This window comes from Ammospiza caudacuta, chromosome 9 (assembly GCF_027887145.1).
Source record: "Ammospiza caudacuta isolate bAmmCau1 chromosome 9, bAmmCau1.pri, whole genome shotgun sequence".
Classification (NCBI taxonomy): Eukaryota; Metazoa; Chordata; class Aves; order Passeriformes; family Passerellidae; genus Ammospiza; species Ammospiza caudacuta.
Window position 1 is genome coordinate 25,394,015 of NC_080601.1, and position 22,759 is coordinate 25,416,773.

The following is a 22,759-nucleotide window of genomic DNA, read 5'->3' on the forward strand; positions in this document are numbered from 1 at the left end:
GCAGGATTCACTTAGCAGCATGTGTTAATGGGAATGACCTATTGACAGAATAAATTATCCATTTGAACGTAAAATGTGGAAAATGCACTGATGTCTTTTAAATGTGGTGTTTAAAGGAAAATTGTTAATTATCATCAGTGTTGTTGTTTTCATAAGCTGTCAAGGCATCACGATAATTTGACACCTCTGCAACTTATTTATAAATGTTTTGTGCATTTAACTGTTGTTTTCTGCAGCTGAGTAGAAGGTCTCCATTAGCAAGATGCAGTTTTCTGTTTGTCTTTATGACATCTAGAAAATGTAATTGCATAAAGTGAAAAGAAAAAACCATTTATATGACCTGATCATCATAGGTCACGAAACAAACACGGCCTAATAAAGCGTTGGCATGAGAGGCATGGTTTATGTTTCTCTCCTTGCTCCTCCATATGCTCATTTGTAGAATAGCAAATTATAAACAAGAACATTATTTAATCCTAGCCTCTAGCAGTTGTCTTTGTATGTGCTCTGTGCAGCTTTGATTGAGAGAATGTGAATCCTAAGACCCATTTTGACAGAGACTAGAATTTTCACATGATCATGTGATCCTTCTGGTGCTCACCCTTTGTATCTTGATGTATTTCAATTTTTCTGTCTTTCTGGAAATGTAGGAGAAGGGTTAAAATACAGCTCTGAAATCCAGGGACTAAGCAGAGCTTATTGATCCCCTCCCATTCACGTACACATTTGATGTGAGAACGCTGACCCAGAAGCACTGAGAGTTAGTTTATTAGTTTTGACATTGGGATTCGTTAGCTCTAATTCAATTAGAAGCACACTGATGGATGTGTTTGTGTGCTGGGGCTGACAGCTGTTTTAGGTTCAGAAACTTACAGTTCTAGTAGGAAAATTGTTTTGTGCAATCTTATCCAAGATTTGTATTCCTAGGCTAAAAGTGACATCGCTCTTGATTTGGTTTTTAATAGATTTCTCAGTGTTTCCAGTTATGCTTCTAATTAGAATAATGTCTTATTTCCCTCGACAGTTTAAAAATAATGCAAAGTCTTTAAAAGAGAAGCTATCAAGATGATTGAATAATGTTTTATTTTTTAATTGTTAGTTGGAAACCTTCTTCTATCTTACTTTGATACATAGACTTACTAGGCTATGGGAATAATTTTGGTTTTTACAGAAGGTTATGGTGTAATTGTTGCTAAGCTTTCTTCTGTCAGGGTGTCTTAGAGCTCTTTCCATTCTCACCCCAGCCCATAACCAGCCAGCTGGTTCCTTTCCAGTGGGAAGACAACACCTCTCTCCTTATGTAAATGTTAGCTTTTCAGGTGTGAGATCTGCTGCTCTCTGTCCTTTCCCATCCCGGCAAAGCTCCTTCCCTTTGCACCTGGGGCAGGGTCTTTTGCAGCAGAATGCTTTTTCCAGGCCTGAGAATGTTTTTCTGCCCCTTAGAACCAAGATTTGTGGCTAAAGGGATGGATGTTTGAATAACTGTGTCTGGAAGCCTGAGAGTCCTAGTTGAGAACAGAGTTGTAAGTCAGCTAAAAATTGTCTGCAGTGGAAAGAATGTAAGGGAGAAATGGAACTGGTATTCAGTAGTTGGTAGAACTTGGTCTTTGAGGGAAAGACAGATCTAATCCTGTGGCAGGGGGTTCAGGCAGTCTGAGATTGAGGCTACATCCAAAGCTGCCTCCACAGCTGCCAGCTCAGAGAGCTCTGGGGCCCTGACTGGAGCAGTGAACTTACCTCTCTGTCCACGGCTCGTCATGGCTGAGTGCAACTACCACAGGAGCCTGCCCGTGCTTTCCTGGAGCATGACTTCAGTCAAGCCTCTGTGTGTGGGATGCTGTTGCCATGTGTGTAATTACCTTGGAGGTATGGGAGAAAGTCTGGGAGCTCAGGGGCATGAGGAGGGATGGCATTCTCTTTCTGCTGAGTACTTGTGACATGCTGCAGTGATGGAGGAGGTTAGAACAGTGCTAAAGCTGTGATGCTTGCCAGGAAAATCTGTGACTGCGAATAAATGTGTATTTGCAAGGTCAGAGTAGTGTGCGCTTGGTAGCATCACACATGAGGTTGAGAATATGTGGCAAGTTGTGTGTTCTGGCTCAGCCCCTCGAGTGGGTTGTCTCTCACAGAAGGCTTAGGACCACATTACTTTGTGTAATGGCTTATTCTGTAATAAGGATACTCCTTTTTTTTTTAATAGTATAATCAGTAAGACACCAATTAATGATAGTAAAACTTTGTGGTTTTAGAAAAACTTTTGCTGTCAAATGGATAATTAAATTAATTTAGTTTAAAAAAATCCCTGTAAAGCTTGTCCTCTGTCTTGCATCCTCCTCTCAAAACTGAACCGTGAACATGGGATGCTTTTGGGGTTGGGCTTCCTGTCTAGCTTAATTTGCAGAGCAGCTGGCCCAGATAAGGATGCTAAAGGTGCAGAGGGAGACTTTCCTTATGTTGGATGCCACTTCAGAGTACAAAAAGCAGAATTTGAAGTGCTTTATAGGCAGCAAATTAATCAGAAAAGAGGAGACTTTCAAATAGTTTCAGGAGCTTCATGTCACCAGATGCTTTTGAGGCTTGACCAGCATAAAAAAAGACTGGGTACCTATTTGTTATCAAGTATCACAATTCCTCCAGTGAGATTAAAAAATACATACTTTTCTAAATGTAAACTGCATTGGTCTGGATAATGAATCAGTTTCTAATAGAGAAGAATTAAAATTTATCCATAAGGAGCTTATTCTGATTCTGCCTGTGTGTGGACTTCTGCATGTCTTTGAAATGGGATGTAGAGCTAGATAGGTCCTTTGATCTGATTTCTTATCTGGTATAGTTATAAATGCTCCTACTTAGAGCTTGTGAGAGACTGTTAGTATTTCAGTGCAGTGAAAAAAAAAATCTTTGATGGTTGAGGCAGGCCAGATATGCCTTGAAGAAAAGTTCAAGTTTTCTGAGCTTTTTTGTCTGTTCTTCCCTTCAGGGTATACAGCATGGCCCAAACAGAGAAGAAAGGTGGGCTGCTCCGGAAATCTTCAGCCTCCAAGAAGCCTTTGAAAGAGAAAGTGGTGTTGATGTATGATGAAATTTTCACAGTAAGCAGCTGAGCATCTCTTTTTTCTAAAGGGTTGTGTTACATTTTCTTGGTTTAGTTTGTCCTGAGGGTTTTTTTCCAGTGGATTTCTTTCCTTAAGGTAAGGCCTGCACAGTGTAGGCACATGCTACAGGCTCTCCTGCTGTCATGCAGAACTCTGTATTCTGCTCTCTTCCAAAATGTCTCTGTGTCCTGTTGCCTACCAGAACCTACCATCTATGGGAAGTCATGGCTTTCCCAGCATTTTTCAAATAACAATTCAGAAAATAATCAGAGGCATCCCAATTGAGAGCTGCTTCTCTTGGTCCTTCTTTTTTTCTGGGAATCTCTGTAACCAGAATTCTGCACTTTGAGATCTCTTGGTCATCTGGCAGATGATGCTGACTCTGAGCTACCTATGATAAAGACTTTCTTTAAGTTCTGCCTGAATGATTTCTTTGCCCTCATGCTTGTTCCTTTTCCTTACAGACAGAGGACCCCAGTAAATGCAACCCTAGGTTTTGGGAGGAGCTATTTCTCATGAAGGTAACAGGCCTTGAACATCCTGTTGCTGTTCTGCCTACAAAGTGGCAGTCAGTCAGTGCAAGGACTTCTGTTTCTAAGGTGTTGGTGATGGTATAATGTGCCTGAACTGCTTCTTAACCTGACAGGTCAACCTGGAGTATCTAGAAGGCAAGCTGGAGGCTCTGGATGGGGAAGAATTAATGAAGATAAAAGACAACATCAACTGCTTGTTTCAGCACTGCATCCAGGCCCTGGGTGAGGAGCACCCAATCAGAGTGGTGAATGCATTACAGGTACCACGCTGGGGGACAGGGAACACTGTCTTTCTACTTCAGATGCTGGTATCAAACACCTTGTGCTTGTTTCTTGTTACTGGGAAGTGATGTCTACATGGCAGCTGTTACTTGTTGTCTGTGGAGGTTCCAAACATTCCTAGTCTCTGTTCTTGGCACAGCAATAGATGCTTTCAGAATTCATGAGGATCTGGTGATGGAGGATGAAGTGGATGGCAGTGAAGAATCAAAGGAGCTTGTTCACATTGCAGGCTGTTGGTTTGGGGTCTCAAAAGTACTTAGGCTCTGTAGTTGTGTTTTACTTTCACCTCTTCTACCTTATTTCATCTGCCTTTTCAATTTCCATTTGGGTCAAAAAAGAAATAAAGCTCTGGAGAAGTTAGTGTGAAATTTACGCAGGAAATTGCCTCAGCTGGACACTTCCTAATTGGAAGCTGTGAAGAATTATCACTCAGAACTCATAGCCATTTTTGTGCAGGTTGTTCCTTACCAAAGCTCTGCTGCTCCATATCTTGTGTGGGAGACTCCCCTCCTCAGTTTTGATATTTGATGTTAATAGTTCACAAGCTGATTCTCACAGTTTGGTGAATGTATTTGTTTTAGGAGTATGCAGAATGCATTTCAGTTTTAGGAGTGCAGGATAGGAAATTCAGGTCTGAAGAAGTCATCTGTAGGAGACTTTGGACCAGCAGTGATCTGGGAAAAAATGGTTTAAAACAGAATATTACATCTCTGTACAATCTTGCATTGTTTTATTGTTATTTTTAGAATTACTTTGAAAGGGTGCTACTAAAATAACAGTTATAGCTACATAGACAGCTTAGACCAACCCCAAATTCTTAAACTTATGTCCATACTCTTGGAATAATGTAGGGCAGGTCACAAGAATCCTGCTGTGTGCATGTAAATAGGAACCAGGTAACACATCCTGAGCTCAAACTGGGAGAGTGTTCCCTTAACCTGACTATGTTAATGTGGAAAGTGATCCTGAAGCCAAAACTTACTTAAGCAATCCTTTTTTTTGAGAATCAGCATGGTGACCAAAGGTTTGTTTAGCCCAGTATCTGTTTCTGACAGTAACCAAGAAAAGAATGTCTACCTTACCTTTTTGCTTTTGTGTGGTTCTAGAGGTCTGCTAATTCCATCAGGTCTGTTTTGTCTCCAGCTTTACATGTGAAACTAATTACCTCTCACTGGTGAATTTAAGCTGGAATCTAAAACTGCAGTGGTTGTATTCCTGATCATTCCCCTCTTCATGGGCCTGAGATGTGCTTGATGACAAAAGTCACCCCAGACATCTTTGTCTCTTCGGACAAATGAGTAATTTGCTGCCTATAAATTTTCCAGAGAGTCTGCTGATAGTGTGCTGATACCTGTGTATCTTCAAGAACTTGGAATGAAGCAGTAATTAAGCTGCCTAATAGACTTGGAACCTTTTTTGTTTTTTGTGGGAAGATTGGTTCCTCTTGTTGACAAAGACACAGTTTATTGGTCCAACTTGGTATAGCAATGTGGTAACCAAACAGAAATTTGTGCTCAAACAAAAAAAAAAATACGGACAAATCTATTCTTCTCCAATTTTTACGAATTTTCAGCATCCAAGATATGTTTTTAGAAATGCCAGAGCTGGAGGAGAGGTTAGACAAAATGTATGGCCTCCAGGCTGGTGGTATTAATTTCAGTATCTGCCAGTGCTAGGAGAGGATCATGCAGTGGGTTTTGCTGTTGAGTTGGAGGTGTTGCCTTACATCTCACCTTCTGTTTTTTCCCTTTGCAGACTTTGTGTGCATTGATCCGGGGTGTCCATCAGAAGAACAAATCCACTTCTGGGTTTGACATCATCAACATGCTTGTGGGTTTTGACAAGGCAGAGCTGTGTATGAAGGTGAGGCCCTGGCAGTGCAGAGAAGTAGTTTTGCACAGCAGCTGTGTTGTTGCAAGGGCAGTGAGTGTACATGGGTGTGTCTACCAGGCAGCAGCTTTTGGGGGAAATACTTGAGCCACTTACTAAAAATAGCTGAATCTGTCAGTAGCACAGACATTTGGGGTCCCTGGATTGGTTAGTAATATAACAAAGCATGTTCTTTTTCTTTAGTTCCACACTGTGTAGTTGCTGTTAAAGCCAGGAAAGGCTGTCACAGGTTATTGAACCTAATATTGAACCTCACATCTTTTTCTTTATCTGAGAGTCATACCCTCTGTTCTCACACTCCATCAGTGCACGTACTGTTTTAAACCTACTTGATGCTCTTCACTGTAAAGATGTTGAGTTTAGGAAATGACAAAGTAACCAGTGATAAAGCTGAATTCTTGTTGTATCTTTCATCTCTCTACAAGAGTAGCAATTTTTCTTCTCTATACAAACTGTAGTATATTTGGGGAAAACATTAAGTAGTAGTTTGCCTATCAGATTTTTAATCATAACTTATGTATGTATTGTGAATTGGAGCTGTGCTGCTGCATCTGAAGAAAACTTATGGAAAAGGATAATGATGTTCTACCAGTAGTCATTAAGTTGTAGTTAACACAAATAGTGTTGAGAAGCAATAGTATGAATATGGCCTGGGTAGCAGTAGTAATGGCTCAGTTATTGATTCTGGAATAACATGGCTTTAAATTGGTGCTCTGCTGCTTGAATCTTCCAGAAGGTTTTATATAAAAAACATTTCAAATAATTTAAAATACTACTTTTAAATAATGTGACTGTTGTTCTTTAGAATCTGATGGAGAGTTTGGACTCCCTCCTCTGTGCAGAAGGTTCTGAAAGCCTCAAAAGCTTGTGTCTGAAGCTACTTCTCTGCTTGGTGACAGTAAGTAATTAACAGCTGTATAATAACTTAAGGGCTTATATGGGCCACATCTGAGGGATGGAGCTGTTTCAAAACTTGAGCAGAATGCTGCAGTGTGAAGCTTAAGAAGGAGAAAGAAATGGTGAATGAGAGCCAGTGTCAGTCCAGAATGTGCATGATGGCTCCAACCATGATGCCAGTGCAGACTAGCAGACACTTTTCATCCTGTTAGATAGGTGCCAGCTAGGGCTAAAAGGGAGAGGCAGGAGGAAGTATCAGTTGGATTCACAGGTGTGGGTTTTTTAAAGGAAAAAATACTTAAGAAGTTTCAGATGAATGGAAAGGAAGGGAGAAGGGTTGAGGTAAGACAGAAGGTGTGGAAAACCAGAGTGGTGAGGATGTGAAGAATGAGGACGTTGTAATAAATTGCCACTCATCAGCTTTTGGAGATGGTCAGCTGTGAACTATTTTGACTGTGATAAGAGATAAGTGAGAGTGGTGGAGCTCTTCATTGCCCTCTTCACGATGGGAAGCTTCTCAGTGCAGCATACGTGCCCTGTTTTTCATTCTCTGCCTCCTGTGTGGAGCCTGCAGCAGCTGATGGCTGTTGTCATTCATGCAGCTGTGTAAAATACCGACGTGTGGAGGAGTGGGGGAGCTCTTAGTCCGTGGGTGGTGCTTCTTGGCAGAGAAAGGGCTGGCAGGCAGGACAGATTTCTTTTACTTCATGTCTAGCTCTATTGCTAGTCACACCTTGACTTGCTAAGTGTGAGATTCTGGATAAATGTGTCCATCTGGAAGCAGAACTCTCCGGTTCCCAATGTGTGCCAGAGGCAGCTACAGCATTGGTGGAGATTTTGGATGAGCTTTTAAAACTTGTGTTTGTACTCAGGTGACAGATAACATTAGCCAGAACACCATCCTGGAGTATGTGATGATTAACAGCATATTTGAAGCCATTTTACAGGTAAGGGTTCTTCCTTCTACTGTGGAGGCTCTTCCATAGTGAGAACTTTCAGAATGTGTTTGCCTTTCAGCATTTTCATTGCAATGTAGTTCACTGGTACTGTTGCTGCATCCATTCATAGCTCAGTCATACATATATTTTGTAATGTTCTCTCCCCTTTACTCTAGTCTGCTGTTTTTAGTCACTACTGACTATTTAAGTATTTTCACTTGAGACATTTCTGCACAGTTAGAATCTGAACAGATTTCTGGGCTAATTTCACACAGAATTTCTTTACTGGAGAAACTGTTTTTCAAAAGGTAGTGTGGATATATTTTTTTCTGCTCTTGGATAAATTACACTTTTTTCAGTGGAACTGAGCCTTGGAGAAACGCAGAACACTTTCACAGTTTATGATGAGATACTATACAATGCTGTTGTGAAATATATGTGCTCTTTATGCCCTGAAAGCCTGTGTGCATCCTGTCTGTGATAAATGAGCTTCTCTGTGTGCAGAACTTCCTTGAGGCACTGACACTCCCTTCACCCAAATATCTTCTTTCAGATAGGACATAATTTGCTCTTGCACATACATTTCATGGCTGTGCTCTGAGTCACTTCAAGCTTCCTGCAGGAGGCCTGACAGAACAGTGTGGTTGTTTGTTCCAGATCCTGTCCAGCCCTCTCAGTCGCAGGGAGCATGGGTATGATGCTGTTGTCCTTCTGGCCTTGCTGGTCAACTACAGAAAGTATGAGGTAGGTGTAGAAACATCACTTCTCTCTGCTTTATTGATTTAGAGTGGCCTCTGGATTATGAAGGCAGCACACAGTGCAGTTTTTAGCAGAGCACACTGTAGCATCAGGGCATCAGAGTGGAGCAGGAGAAGCTTTGCAAGGCAGCCCTGTTATGTCCCTGTGTCTGTCTCTGACGTATGTGTACAATCAAATGTGTGTGATACTCCTACAGCTCCTCTGTGCCAGCATGAAAGAAACTACCTAGGGAATTTGCATTGTCTTTGTGGAAATATTCTGAGGAAGGTCCTTTTGGAAGAGTTGCTGTTGTGCCAAACCACACGTCTGCCTCTGTGTGTGTGTGTGTGGTTATACATAATCTCCAAAGTGAAATGAGCTGTCAGTCATCCTGGGCTTCAGACTGAATTTGTGATTCAGGACCTGACTAGCTGAGTGAAAGAGCACAGATTCCCAGAAGAGATGGTGAAGCTGTGGCCAAAGAATGAACTGAAACATCACAGGTAGTAGTTCCAAGAGAAGTCTCTCTCTCTCTCTCTTTGGTGGATTCCTCTTTGAGGAACTTTATTCATCATCCTTTTTATGTTTATGGTATATTCCCATTTTTTTCTGTTATTCATCAGCTTGAAAAAAAACCATCTCAGATGTCAGAACAACACCTAATTTTGGCTTTTCTTTGTATGAGGCATAATGCTTTCATGATCAGGGGTTTTTTTCTTCATAAATAGGAATATCTTAATATACTTCATTAGGCAGCAAATAGGAAAGTTCTGGAATAACCTGCTCTTCAACAGAATTACTAGGAGGGAGCAGGCTTCAAAACCTACCTGGTTTTATAATAGATCTTGTTCTAAATTATGAATAGACCTGAGAGAGAATATGCAAGGACAGGAACTACACTTGGTGTCAAAGTAATGCCTGTCAATTTCTCATTCCTGTCAATGATGTCAGAATAATGAATTGCAGATTCTCGTCAGCATTCTGTGCTGTGGTAGCATGGAACAGGAGCATGGAGCCTGATTTCAGTATATGGCTATGAGGGAAAACTGTTGGGAATTATCTGTAAGTGGGGTTACTTATGAGGGTGGACTGGGAAGACCAGAGGTCTCATTGCAACATTCAGACAAATGCTGGGGAGCTGTGCAGTGCCATCCCTGGGGCAGGGATCCCTGGGACTGCAGTTGATGTCCTTAGTCAGGTAGAATGCTGTGAGTGCAGGAGGCTTGCCCTTGGCTTCTGGGGAGTATTGAGCTGGGGTCAAGTGCTTTGGAGCACACTCTGAGACATCTTGGAACTGGGCATTCTGAAGGAAGTTGTGCTGATGTTTGGAAAGTGCAATCGATACAATCCAGCTGAAGCAGATGTGTAGCAAGGGGAACTTCAGCCCAAGCAGCTCCTCTGGCAAGGCTGAAAGTGACTCCCAGAAGGGTTTTATGTGACAGCTGCCCAGCACTGCCCTTGGTAGCAGTGCTACAGGCCAAGCCTCCAGTAATGCAGCCATCATCTTTGTCCTTGAGTAGCTGCTTTCATTTGCTGTTCTTTGGTCCTTAGGGTCAGTATGGTGGTTGTCAGTCAATTGTAGCACACCTTCATGCCTCAGGTGCTTAGGAGTTCACTTTTGAGTTAACTGTGGTGCAGCTAAGAGGTTCTCTTTTGGTCTGAACTCCATTGGTTAAGTTGTGTTTCCAGTTGTTTAAGAAAATCTAATCAGGCTCAAAATTCATTAGCTGATTATGATTTTGTGTCTGTTTTTAGCATAAATATCAGTGTGTTTTACATTGGGTGTTCTTTTCCATTTTGGGGATGTGAATTTTGTAATCTCTGAAATTCCTTGGAGAGTATCTCTCCATGTTGTCATTATCCATGTTGATGACATCTTGGCTTGCTTATTGACTTCTGTTCTAGGGATTTACATCTCTTTACTTGGGACCTTTAAAGGGATACCCTTGATTGAAATCCTAATAGTTTTCAGAAGTTGTTCCAACTATATAATTACCCAAGCCATCAGCTATATTTTCTTTTTTTTTTTAATACTAGTCCTGATTTCAGAGAAAATACTTTTGCATTGATATTGTGAGAAGGAAAATGCTGTGAGAAAAAAAAAAATATTTGATGACTTTCCCAGTGTTTTAAGGGATGGCTGATAGGATAGCAAGTTAAAACATAAAATCAAGTAGTGACTTTTGAATACATATTCATTAATAACATCTAGGCAGAAGTTTGTTTGCATCATGTTCAACCTGCTAGAATTGCATGCTTTTGTTAGAGCTGAAATAAAATAGTTAAAATGTGGGGTTTTCCCTTTGTGTGCTTGTCTGGCAGCATATAGTGTATCCAGCAACTCTTCATGTCCAGTTTTGTGCACTCGCCTCTCCTTGGTATAGACAGCTACAGATGCTGAAAGACACAGCTTTGGAGAATCAGAAAGTTCATGTGTTTTTCCTTTTTTTTCCCAAAGATCTTGCATAACTGAAATTATTTTTTTAAAAAAAATTATTTAACAAAAAAGTAATTATTCAAGCTCCAATTCCCTGCTAAATGACCTGCCTGCAGATGAGACTTTTCTTTTGTGTCTTGATTCAAAATCAACTTTTTTTAGTTTTACACTGACATACAAAACCCATGAAAAATGTGCATTGCTAATCTGAAATGCTTCCCAAATTAGTAGCATTTGCCTTTATAGATGAAACCTGTGTTTTTTCTTCAGCTAAATTCAAGGCATTTATATTCTCTAGAGACTTCCAGCTCCTTGGGGTTGCAAACAAAGTGTTGCTCTCTAACCCAGCAGCAGATGAGTCCAGAATGTTGTCCTGCCCTCCTGGGTGCTCTTTAAGCAATCTTTGCAGGGTGCTGCAGAGGGGAGACAGCAGAGCACTAATGCTGCATCCAGCCTCACTGCTATTCCTGCTGCAAAACTGTGTGTGTGTCACAGATAACAGGCTTGCAGGATGGCTGCTCCACTTTCCAGACTGACAGAGGAGCTGGTGCAGGGACAGAAACTCCCTTCTCTTCTCAATAAAATCAGGAGACTGCCTGGCTGAGCCAATAAGGGGAACATGTCCCTGGCCTAGTGGTCTTAGCATGTGCTGTGACTCTGCTTATTTATGTGTATTCTGTTTTATGGGACAGGACAGAGATTCTGCCCAGGTGGTTGTGTAAACTTGGAAACATAATAGTGTTTTTTTTTCCCTGAAAGCTGAACTTAAAACCATTTTTCTTTCTTTTTTGCCCCACCTTGAGCAGTCAGTGAATCCCTACATTGTGAAGCTGTCCATTGTGGATGATGAGGCCACACTCAATGTGAGTACTTGGCTTGATTCCTCTGTGCTGCTGCAGATGTTCTTTCACATGAGCTGTAGGGTAATGGATGCCAGCATGGTGTATGGTAAAAATCATGTCTCAGAACAGTGCTGCTCTAAGGAGCAACAGTGCAGTGGGTGTTCAGCCCTGTGCTCTTGCAATAGGTTAGGCAGCTCATGATTTGGACAGTTTGATCACCAGTTACATGGTGATTAAAAAACAGATAGCAAGGAACATGCTAAAGTTGATCTATTATGCATTCATGAGCTATCTGTGCACTGTTTGCTGTCATGTGCCAAAGAGGCACAGGATGATTTATGCCAAAGGGAATCTCATTTCTGGTGCTGTGTCACTTGATTTTATCATTCCACAAGTAATTTCTTGTAAATCAGTGGAAGCTTGTAACTGAGTCAAGAGTCCTGCAGTATATTTTGGGTTGCAGCTATGAATTTTATATCCAGGCCTGGATTAAAATTGACAGCAGACTGAGTTATGTGAGTTCTGGACTTGGAAGCTGCTCTTTAGGCAGCAGTAGAAAGCAAGCTCCATAAGGGTGAGAACTGTTAGTAGTTCTGTAATAGTGGAGGCTGTTTGCAAGAAGTCCAAGGTTATTCATGTCTATGACTCTTTGTTTTGAATTTTTGGATGTCCTTCCTCTGATACCACTTTCTTTCTAAATTTCTTGATGCTTTACTGAGACTTCTTGAGTGAGAGCTCTGTCTGGAGGTCTAAGAAGAAGAGATGCTTTCTGTATAACTTAGTAATAAGTAAATAACTTTCAATTTGGTTGTCTGGATTTTTGTGTTATAATGTTGTTGTATCATAGCACATCTTAATAGTTCAAACAGCTTCAAGGGAAATTCTGAATAGCATGCTAGGTTATCTTGGGGAGGGCAGCATTGCAATGTATGTTCAGTGTGTGATTTTCTCCCTTGAGATTTTAATGTGTAGTTTTTTTTAAATGCTTTTTTTTCAGGGAATGGGACTTGTAATTGCCCAGGCTTTATCGGAATATAACAGGTAAAACCAAATTGTGTCTTGTTTTTCAATGCATGATAGTTACTGTACATTTTCACAAACTTTATTTTCTTTTTGTCTTAAAGCACTTGTTTATCACCTGACAGCCTTGATGCACCTGGAGAGGCAGGGAATAATCTTATTTTTTGAAGTACTTTGCTTCAGTTGATGCAGTCATTGCAATTCTCAGTGCATCTGTACCAGCTGGGCTGATGTGCTTCAGGAGAGATCTTGCTGTAGGGGAAGATATCCATTGTCTGTTTCTACTGTCATAGGTTTTACCTCTATGAATTTTGTGTAAAATCTTAATCACAAGTGAAAAGATAATAATTTGCTGACAGCTTCTGTGATGAAAAATTGATTTAGCCAAAAAACTATCTTTAACAAACAAACAAATGTATCCAGGGCTGTCCACATGCCAGATCAGAGATGATTAGGAGATGTAAACTCTTCCAAATGGTGGAAAGCAGTAATTCCTGCTGAAGAAAAGAGCTAGAAAGTCAGCAGAAAGGGTAGCATATTCTTAGCCTCTACTTCATAAGTAGCAGCATAAAACAAGCTGTTCTAAGAGGAAAGTGCTTTAGAAAAATTTGGAAACTTACAGCAATTTCACCTAGGAAACTCAAGAATTTTTTGTGCTGGAGGATTCTCAAAATATCCAGAAAAATGTTTTAATTCCTTTGAAAGCCTGCTGTGATAGTTATGCAGCTGACTTGCAAAATCAGCAAATCATGTAGATGTATTTAACAGAGTAAATGATTACAGTAAAGCAGAAAAAAACTTCACCCACCCAATTTCCTTCATTCTGACAAAAATTGTCTCAGATCATGGCCTGTTTTGCTTAGTTCATTCCTTCCCCTTTTCCCAGGAATTTAGAGTTGGTTTCTTGACATGTTACATATGTGGGATCAGATTCCTGTGTGACAGACAAAATAAATGGCTGTGTGAGCTTTGCTAGTCCCTTTGAGAGCCAGATGAAGCAGTGTAGTGTAAATCTGAGGTATGCAACCTGTTTGTTGACTTCACTTGCTCTAGTTCCAGCCTCTTCTCTTGCTCCAGGAAAATGGGATCAGGACATGAACCATAAAGGTCCATGTGGACCATGCTGGCCATTTCTGTACTCAGTAGAGTGACCAACTCTGATTTTTTCTGTAGTGGATGAAGTGAAACTGTTCTGTGGTTACTGACCCTGTGTGCCCGTGTGGCTTATTACTGTTTGTCCAGTGCAGGACAAAATTTCTGAAGTCACTTGATCCCTTTCTTTCAGAGTTAGCCCAAACTGCTTGTGTTCTCTGTAACAGCACAAGCATTGTTCAAGTTTCACATCTTTCAGCAGCCTCACTTCAACTCTACACAATTTACAAATATTTTAATACACTTTGTCTCTTATTTTGTGAGTTCTTGAAAAAGGCTGTTGAATGTTCAACTTTCCTTCATCCTGTATTCTTGTCCAACAGGACTAATACATAGAGATTTAGGGGGAGTAGCCCTGGTTCCATTTCTAATCCTGAAACTTCATCCTTATTCCTTTTTGTTCAGGCAATACAAAGATAAAGAAGAGGAGCATCAGACTGGTTTCTTCTCAGCCCTAACTAACATGGTAAGCAAGGAAACAATGTTTTTCCATTCTTACAAAGGTGCATTCATGCAAGTTCAGCAGGAGAGTGTTTCTAAAAAGTTTGACTTTGGAATGTGAGTTATGGAGATAGAGATGGATTGAACAAATCAAAACTAAATACAACTGAAGGGGTTGTATTCTGAGGAATGTGTTGTTTGGCTGGGAAAGCTCTTTCGAAGGATTCTCTGATCTCTACTCTTGTGTTGATAGCTGAAATTTATTTTCTTGCATCTTTTTCACTCTAGGTGACTTTATTTTAAAAATCACCTTATTTTAAACTTTTAATCATGTTTTTAACTTCTTAATCCTTTTAAACAGCTATGCATTTTTAAAAACTACTTATTACTCTGGTGATGTGGCCTAAAACATAGTGGCACATAGTCTGGAATGTCACTAGTCTTTGAGGTTCTGTTTCTTTACTGTTTTGTTTTCAAGCATGGATGCACTTTAGCCATGGAGTAGAGCTTGGGTTCTGCAGTGGGCACTGACTGCATTTTTGAAGAGGTACCCTTCAAAAGAGTTGTGAATTTCTTCCTTGTAAAGAGTATCCACTGGTCCTCTTGTTCAGTTTAACTTTGCTTTAGTCAGAGATTTCATAGTACTGTGAGATTTAACTGACAGAAAAATTTCCTGTAGGTGAGGGTAGTTCAGTGTAGACAGCTTTTTGTCAGGAGTGACTTGGGTAAAACTGCATCCACCCTGGGGCAAGCAGGGAGGAAATAATCTCTGTTGTCCACTTAAAAATGGCAAACTAATCCAGGCTGGGATTCAAGATCCAGTCTTATTTTTTTTTGTCCTTTTTGTGATTCGACAGGTGAGGCATTAGTCAGTAACAGTACAGCAAAATAAAATGTATTTTCATCCACGTGTTGTCTGTTGTTGTCTAATAGCTTTCCCAAATTCCTGCTGTGCAATGCTCTCTCTTTCCATAGGTGGGCAGCATGTTCATAGCAGATGCTGATGAGAAGATCTCTGTCCAGTAAGTGCACAGATGTTATTTTATTTACACAGTGGAGTGGTTGCTGCTATCTGTCCTCTCACAGAGCTATTTAATGTCACAAAGCAAACTAGAGGAGCAGGTTCTCCTGTCACTAAAATGGTACCACACCCTGCAAACTGTGGATTTGTCCTTCTGTGAGAAGGGTACAGCAGGAGACATGGCTGAATTGCTTGTAATGAAGTCTATAAAAAAAACTCCATTGGTTTTTATGAGGTATTTATGACATGTAATAGGTGTCTCAGAGGTGGCACATGAGAAACAAAAGTTTGTGCACTCTGGCCCTCCCCAAAGTTTTCTAAATTAAGGGGGCAAGTGATAAATATGAGGGATTTTAATGTCTTTAGAACCCTATGCTCTTAAAGGAGAGGACTTCAAATGGAAAACACTGAGCAACTAGGGACATCTTCAGTGGGAAGGCAACAAAGATTGTAGTTGTGCTCTAAAAATATCTACTTTTATGGGTTGCTACTACTAGTACTATTATTAGTGCTACTAATAATTGGAAGAACAACTGAACTGTAGAGGCAGAGTTTTCCATAGTTGAAAAAAAAATTCTTGTTTTTTCAGATAGGCCATGCTTCTAAAAAACTTGGCTCCTGGTATTCTGATCACTAACTGTGTCTTTGTCTGCATTCTTCCCACAGAACAAATGAAGCAATCCTTCTGGCCCTCTATGAAGCTGTTCACTTAAACAGGAATTTCATCACAGTTCTGGCACAAGTGAGTTTCAGTGGAATGTTTCCCCATTTCTTTGTAGTGAATGTCTTTGAAATCAGAGAGTCAGAAATGGAATTGGTGAAAAGAGTTTGTTTTGTTTTTTTTTTCCCCCTTATATACTTGTCATAGGATCAGCATGAAAGAGCAGAAGCAGGCCAGGACCAGGGGAAGAATTTTTATTATATACTTTCTGCCTTGACAGTAAATGAGTAGTGTTTTGAGGTCACAGTTCATGTTGAAATGATTAATTTTTGCCACTAAATGGGAAGGGCTGTATGGAGTGCCTTCTGTGCCCTATTGATAGTCCACTTATTGGGAGGAAGGAGTGAGCAAAGCAGTTGCTGTAACTCTCAGAGCATATCACAGTTTTGTTAAGTTAGGGTTGAGAGAAAGAGGCCGATTCAGCTCCCAGATTGGATGGATTGTCCTGTATGTGTGTGCATGGACTGTGTGTTGTTGTCTGTTTGGGTGTTCTTCACTTAGGGACCAATTGACATGTGACAGTTGTTGTTTCAAATACTCTTTTGTGTTCAGACTTCCTTGAAGAGCCCAGCCCCTTTGGCATGGGAACCAGTTGTTGGAGCATAGCATTTGTCCTTGGGCTGTTTATGGTGAAGAAGCAGCCTTCTGAGAGGCTGCTCTGATCACAAGTCTCTGGATGCTTTTCTAACTGTGAGAGGTTGGAGAGGTGGTTGCTGCTGGGAGGCAGATAACGAGCCTGTCTGATGCAGTGATTGTGCTGAAAGGGTAGCCTGATGGACCTTCAGGTTCAGGCTTTTAATTTTAGTTTGTAGGTACTGCTTGTAATATGGGAGAAGAACATCAACAAAGCAGTGAACACCTTTCCCCAGTTTGCTCAGGTCCTCAGAGTGCAGCCATAGATCTCAGGCTCGACACTTGGCATGATAGAGGAGACATCTGGGGACTCCTGACAGTAGTGGTGATGGAAGAGGGCTGATAAGCAGATCTACAGCCTCTGAAGAAAGCTTCTCTTTCATGGGTGGTTAATTTGCTGAAGTTCCTTGCTTGTCTTTTCCCAGGTTATTCATTCCTCCCACTTCTCAGAGATTTCTGCTCTTTCAGTTCTGTGTAATACCAACTCAGGCCTTTCTGTGGGCAAGATACTCCTGAGGGAAGAGAGGCATTTGGCAGGAAAAGAGCAGAGCAGAAAAAGATCATCTACAGATCAGCTCTTAAAAGTAAAAGGATAGACTAGTTACTCTAGTTACTTGTGAAAGAAGTTGAAGCAGCCACTGGTCAGTGGGTTGAATTGGAGAACTGATACTCTTGGGTGGATTGTCTGTAATTCTTCATTTAAGAGAGGGCAAGGTAGGTCATGTCATGTTGAAAAAAAACTCATAAAAGCTGATGAATGCTCTTTCCTAAGCTGGTGTCCACTGCTTGGGGCTGCACGAATGGCTTCCTGCTGCTGTGTGGCACATGGGAAGAGCAGGCATTCAGTTGCGTGCGTATCTGGAGCGTTGAGAGTGTGCTCACCAGCCGTGGGTGCTTGGGTTTGCTGCTGGGTGGCACTCTTGTCTCTCAACTGCCAGTCATTGTTCTGGAGAAAGAAGGTAGGCCCCTAAAACCTGTCTGAGGAAATCTGGCTGATGTAAGACTTTCAGTGAAAAATTATATTTTAAGTGTAAGTTGGTAGCTGTAGGGATGTAAATTATTTTTGAGTTCTAGTATGTGTGTCTGTGCTTCCCATATATGCATATAAATATATGCATTTATAGTTGCTCATAAAATGAGATATTCAAAGGCAGTGTGGAGGATATCCACTTGTGAAAAATCCTATGGAACTAACTAACATAAAATCAACAGTTCTGTATCTTCCTTTTATTTTGAAATTGTGATGATATATTAAGGCAGATGATACATTTATGTAAAACTTGCCCTATGAAATGGACACTTTGCTTGGCAGCCAGGCTCAAAAATAGCATGGCAGATTGCCTGCACTCCCACCAGTGTGGATGGGTCCGGAAGCCTGCAAAGAGTGGAGTCAAAGCAGTAATTAGGCAGGCAACTGTTAGCAAAGATGAAATGGGGAGAGGGACTGGCTGATGGAAGCTGAGAGGATCAATAATGATAGTATTATTTATGTTATGCACTGTTTTCCTGCAGGGCTTTACAGTGAGACAGGAAAGTAATAAATTGCTATTATCTTTGAATATGAACAGGTGGAGGGCAGGAGCAAGGAGAATTTGCTCTTAGAAATAGAAGTAAAAGGATCGTGGGGGAAGACTTCAAATGCACATCCTTGGGCTGTTTTAGGGAGAATTAGAAGCTATTAACATTGTACGCTTTTGCAAATCTTCTCCCATTCTACATTAGGGAAGGGGATTTTTTTCTGTCCGCTGGGGAGAGCCTCCACTTTCTGATGTTCTGTTTTTGATGTATTTTTGTGTTTTGTGGAGTAGAGAAATTGATGTATAGTTTAATTGTTAGACAGCCAAGGTCAGGAACCATGGCCTGGCTCTTTGGAGAAGAGGTTGAAGTTTCTTGAGACTTCTTCAGTCATATCTATTGTGCAAGAGCATGGAACAGTACAAGTAGTGATCTGTGTTTCTAGTGCCTGGGGAAGCAGTTGACCTGTGCATTTGTGTTTTCTCTTAGAGCCATCCTGAAATGGGCCTAATGACATCACCAACGAGCCCAGTTCCAACCACACCTGTCACTCCACTTGGAACCACCCCACCTTCTTCAGATGGTAAAAATGCAATGGTATCCTGAGGAAAAAGAATTTAAAACTATTAAATAACTAGCAAACTATTTTCTGGAGACTGCAGCTAATGAGGTCTGTCTGGAGCAGATGTAACTTGGTGGTCTTTTCCTGGAGTAATATGCCTTGCTAAAAATGAGCAAGATTCTTTGACTCAAATTTATTTTTATTTTGCCTTGTGTATTGCTCAATGCAATTATGCTGATATTCCTTCTGAAAATAGTACTGCCCCAATATTTGCATGAAAGTATACCCAGCCCATTAGTTATTCTGTGTAGGCTTTTACTTATGAATATTTCTAGTGTCAGGTCCTTTGCCTGGGATTATTTCTCATTGGAACAGATTTACAGAGAATTGCTGTGGATTCCTGCTTGTCGTTAATGCACTTGTCCTCAGCTTTGAATTAATTGGGATTTGAATTCAGTCTGGGTGTGGAAGTATTCCTCCCTCTTATTGCCTTTTCTTTGATAGGCTTTGTAAAGAACTGCTTAACCTGAGATCTCTCTTCTAAATGAGATGTTATGTGTCCACATAAATATGCTTTGAAATCATCTAAAATAAACCCCTTTCATTTTAGGGTATAGATAGATATAGCCTAGTTGAAGAGAAGAAATGAAATGGCTGTTTTCATGTACTTTAATGGCATCTGAGCTGAAGAGAGTTTAATGAAGGAACAGAGTCAATTTGAGTAGAGCACAGTTTGGAAATATTTCTGGGGAAAAGCAGCCTGGGTTACTCAGTTATATCAGCTATTCAGGTCATTTGATACCCTAGTTAAGGATGATCCTCCTCATGGATGAATTCTGTCTGGTTGCCATGGATAACAAAAGCTTCAGATAAAGAGTCCCCTATGTCTCTGTGTGCATATAACATAAAATGTGGAGGGATGGGCATTTTGTGGGCTTCTGTTCAAAGTGTTCATTGCAAATGTATCCACCCCCACACCATATTACACAACTGACAGAATTTGTGCTTACCTACATCTACAGCTTGCTTGCACTTTTTTTTCTTTATTTTTTCATTTACCACAAGACAAAACAAAACCTCCATCCTGCTTTCAGCAAGGCAGTGATCTTGAGAAGTTTGAGGCTTCTTGTGGCTTGGATGGTTATTAAATTTAAGAAAAGGATCTGATCTTTATGTGCAGCAATTGCATTGGGAAAGTTGCTTTATTTTTATCTGCTGTCGCCTTGTTGATCCCTACAATGTGGGGTTTTTTTTTGTGTGGCCCTTGGCTTGGTTTAGTTTGGTGGTGCTTGAGTACTGCTGTTTTAAAGAGATGTCAGAATTTTCCTCATTTACTAAGGTCTTGCAACTCAGCTGTAAAATTTGCCTATGGCTGCCTGTTAACAAGAGGCTTTTTGGCTTTGGAATGATAAGATTGCTTTCTCTTTACTGCATGAAAATAATGTGTAGTTGTACTGTTTACAAGTTACATTAACATGTAGAAATCCATCTATCAATTTCAGGTGCTTTTCTTTGTCTGGGATAAAAAAAGGGTTCATATTTTAGTTTGATATTTCTCTGGCTATTAACCTATAGTGTAAATTAAGACCTTGTAAAGTATCAAAATGTGTGTTAAAAAGGTCTGTATCATGAACCAGGATAAGCAGAGATGTGTTCTTCAGAGTGATTTCTTCCTTTTTTTTTTTGAGAAATGAGGCTTTTGCTAGAAACTGTTTATCCATAATATGTAAATCAAGTGTGCCTGTCACCATAGTTATCTAAATGTCAGTTTGCTTACTGTTGTTAAATATTCATTCACTACGTTCATTGTAACAGCTCAAGAAGGATCCACTGGGGATATAAATACATTTTTCAGACTTTTCGCTAAATCTTTGAGCTATTCATAATATTGGGAGTGAGAAAGCTTCCAGACTCATTGCACAGACTTTGCCAACAGACATGGCACATTAGTAATGTGTCAGGAACCCCAGGTCTTCAAGACTGAATGGACTAAACTAAACAGTTCATGCCTGGGAATGTGCAACCTTTATAACCTAAAAGCCCCATTATGATTTTTTTATGTGATTCAAACAGTGAAGTTACACTGATCTATTTGGTCTCTTGTTTCCAAGGGCTACAGTTTGGTATTGAAGGTGATTGTGTAATCCTGAGTTCCATGAGAACCTGTGCTGTACTCTGGGCTTCTCACTGCACAGTTTAAAGAATCCTGCATTTTACTCTTGGCTTGTCTCCTTCATCCTTCTGTGCCTGCCCTTGCCCCAGTTGAAGCCTTACTTGCCTCATTACAGGGTTATGAGATACAAGCCTTGAGTTCTGAAAGGTGTTTTATATTAAAGCAGACTTTTCTCTGAACCAAAATACAGCTGTATACAGGATGAAATTCGCCTCAGAGCCCCCAACCTAGTCATCCAACAATCAGATTCCTCACTTCTTACAAGGTCCAATCTCATGATAAATACCTTTTTCTTTCCTAAAAGATGAGAAAAGCCTTGAGCACTCCTGAGGATGGGCAGAAAAGAGATGATGTAATACTTAAGATGTGTGTACTGATAGTCTGTAAATCTGTTTCCAGTGCAAAGGGTGTCTTGTCTTAGGCTGCTTTTATAGCATGAGAAGAGAGAGTCTTTGGTCAATCATAATTCAAGCCATCTATGACCTCCTGAATGTGAGAACCTGTGAGTTTCACCCTCTAGGCAGCCAGAACAGTCATGTTATTGTCATGTCAGGACAGTTGCATAGGGCTGGAAAAGATCTCCTTAACTCTTGAGCCCAGTGCCCTGTACTTGCAGGCATATCAGCATACAATCCCTTGAATTTATCAAGCTCTGACTGAATCTGTTCAATTTGTTTCCCAATAATTTCTGTTGGGGGGAGTTTTGGCATCTTGTTCCTTGGTTAGAAATATTCAACTTTGCAACCTGGATTTCTTGTCAATTCCTATCCATTTGTCATGGTGTTAAGCCTCCCCTGAAACAAAGGTTGCTCTTCTTCACGTGTTGGTTTACTCACCTGTGTGTTTTGCTCACAAGAAAGGTAATCTCTTCTTCTGGCCAACATACCAGCCTGTCTTTAAACTTGTTCAGGTTTAAGTTTATCCTCTTTGAACACAGCTTGTGCATAATTATGCACAGTGGTTGAGACAAGGCCTCACCAGAACCTTGTGCAGGGCACTACAATGTTTGTGTCTCTGTTGGAAGTGCATTTCTGGATATATGTTGTAGAACTGCACTCCTCAGCCCTTCATGTTGGTAGCTTGTCACCTTGTGATCTGATCATGGTATTTGGTTTGCAGCTGATGAGCTCTCAGCTTGCCATGGAAATAAATCCCCAAATTCCTGACCCTATGGCTTGCATTGTTTAATTTCATCTTGTGTTTATTATCTGTTCTTGTTTTTATCCCATTCTTTGTGTGCAGTCTGATACTCCTCTGTGTTTACACATCCCAACTTTCTGCCATTAGCAGGTTCATTATCAAGCAATTATATCCAGGTTTGCTTCTTATGTCCAGGTCACACAGAAAAACAAAGAATTATTCTCTAAACTGATGTCTACAGAATTCAAGCAGTAATTTTTTCTCAGACCAGTAATTTCTCCAATTGTATCTTGTTTGCCAGATCTTTGATATGAAATAGAAATGTAATTTAATTTAAATTTCTTTATGGGTTCCCACCTATTTCCTTCACTTTTAATTTTTTTATACAAAGCTGTATTAAGTACTCTACTGAAATGTTCCTAAGCTAGCTCCATCAGCTTGGGGATTTTTTTGTCTGAGCTACTTTATCTTAAATGGCATCAGACTTATCTGGCAGGATCTGCAGGTAAATGCATGATGCATGTTTCCCACTGATCTTTCTCCTCCCTTTCAATATTTCTTGTAAAGCTTTCCAAATGGAAAGGCAGAGAATGGCCCTTTAGGACAGCTCAGGCTCAGTCATCAGTAAAAATGTGGCTCAGTCACATGGTAGAGGCTTGACAGCTCATAAACTCAGTGCTTCAGATGGTGCATGGGGAATGGGGGAATGAGTGGGGAGGCACATTGTGC

At 40.5% G+C, this 22,759-nt stretch overlaps 1 protein-coding gene across 2 annotated transcripts in view; it reads left to right on the forward strand.

The window, feature by feature from the left end:
• The window catches only part of ARMH3 (armadillo like helical domain containing 3), a 122,678-nt gene that overhangs the window by 4,008 nt on the left and 95,911 nt on the right, over positions 1–22,759 (forward strand). For both annotated transcript variants that reach the window (XM_058810571.1, XM_058810572.1), the window contains exons 2-14: positions 2,981–3,092; positions 3,560–3,616; positions 3,742–3,888; positions 5,666–5,773; positions 6,606–6,698; positions 7,570–7,644; positions 8,293–8,379; positions 11,617–11,673; positions 12,650–12,693; positions 14,230–14,290; positions 15,241–15,287; positions 15,953–16,028; positions 18,645–18,738. In XM_058810571.1, coding sequence (XP_058666554.1) covers positions 2,991–3,092; positions 3,560–3,616; positions 3,742–3,888; positions 5,666–5,773; positions 6,606–6,698; positions 7,570–7,644; positions 8,293–8,379; positions 11,617–11,673; positions 12,650–12,693; positions 14,230–14,290; positions 15,241–15,287; positions 15,953–16,028; positions 18,645–18,738 — 1,048 coding nt within the window. In that variant the 5' untranslated portion in view covers positions 2,981–2,990. The remainder of the gene's footprint in view (positions 1–2,980; positions 3,093–3,559; positions 3,617–3,741; positions 3,889–5,665; positions 5,774–6,605; positions 6,699–7,569; positions 7,645–8,292; positions 8,380–11,616; positions 11,674–12,649; positions 12,694–14,229; positions 14,291–15,240; positions 15,288–15,952; positions 16,029–18,644; positions 18,739–22,759) is intronic.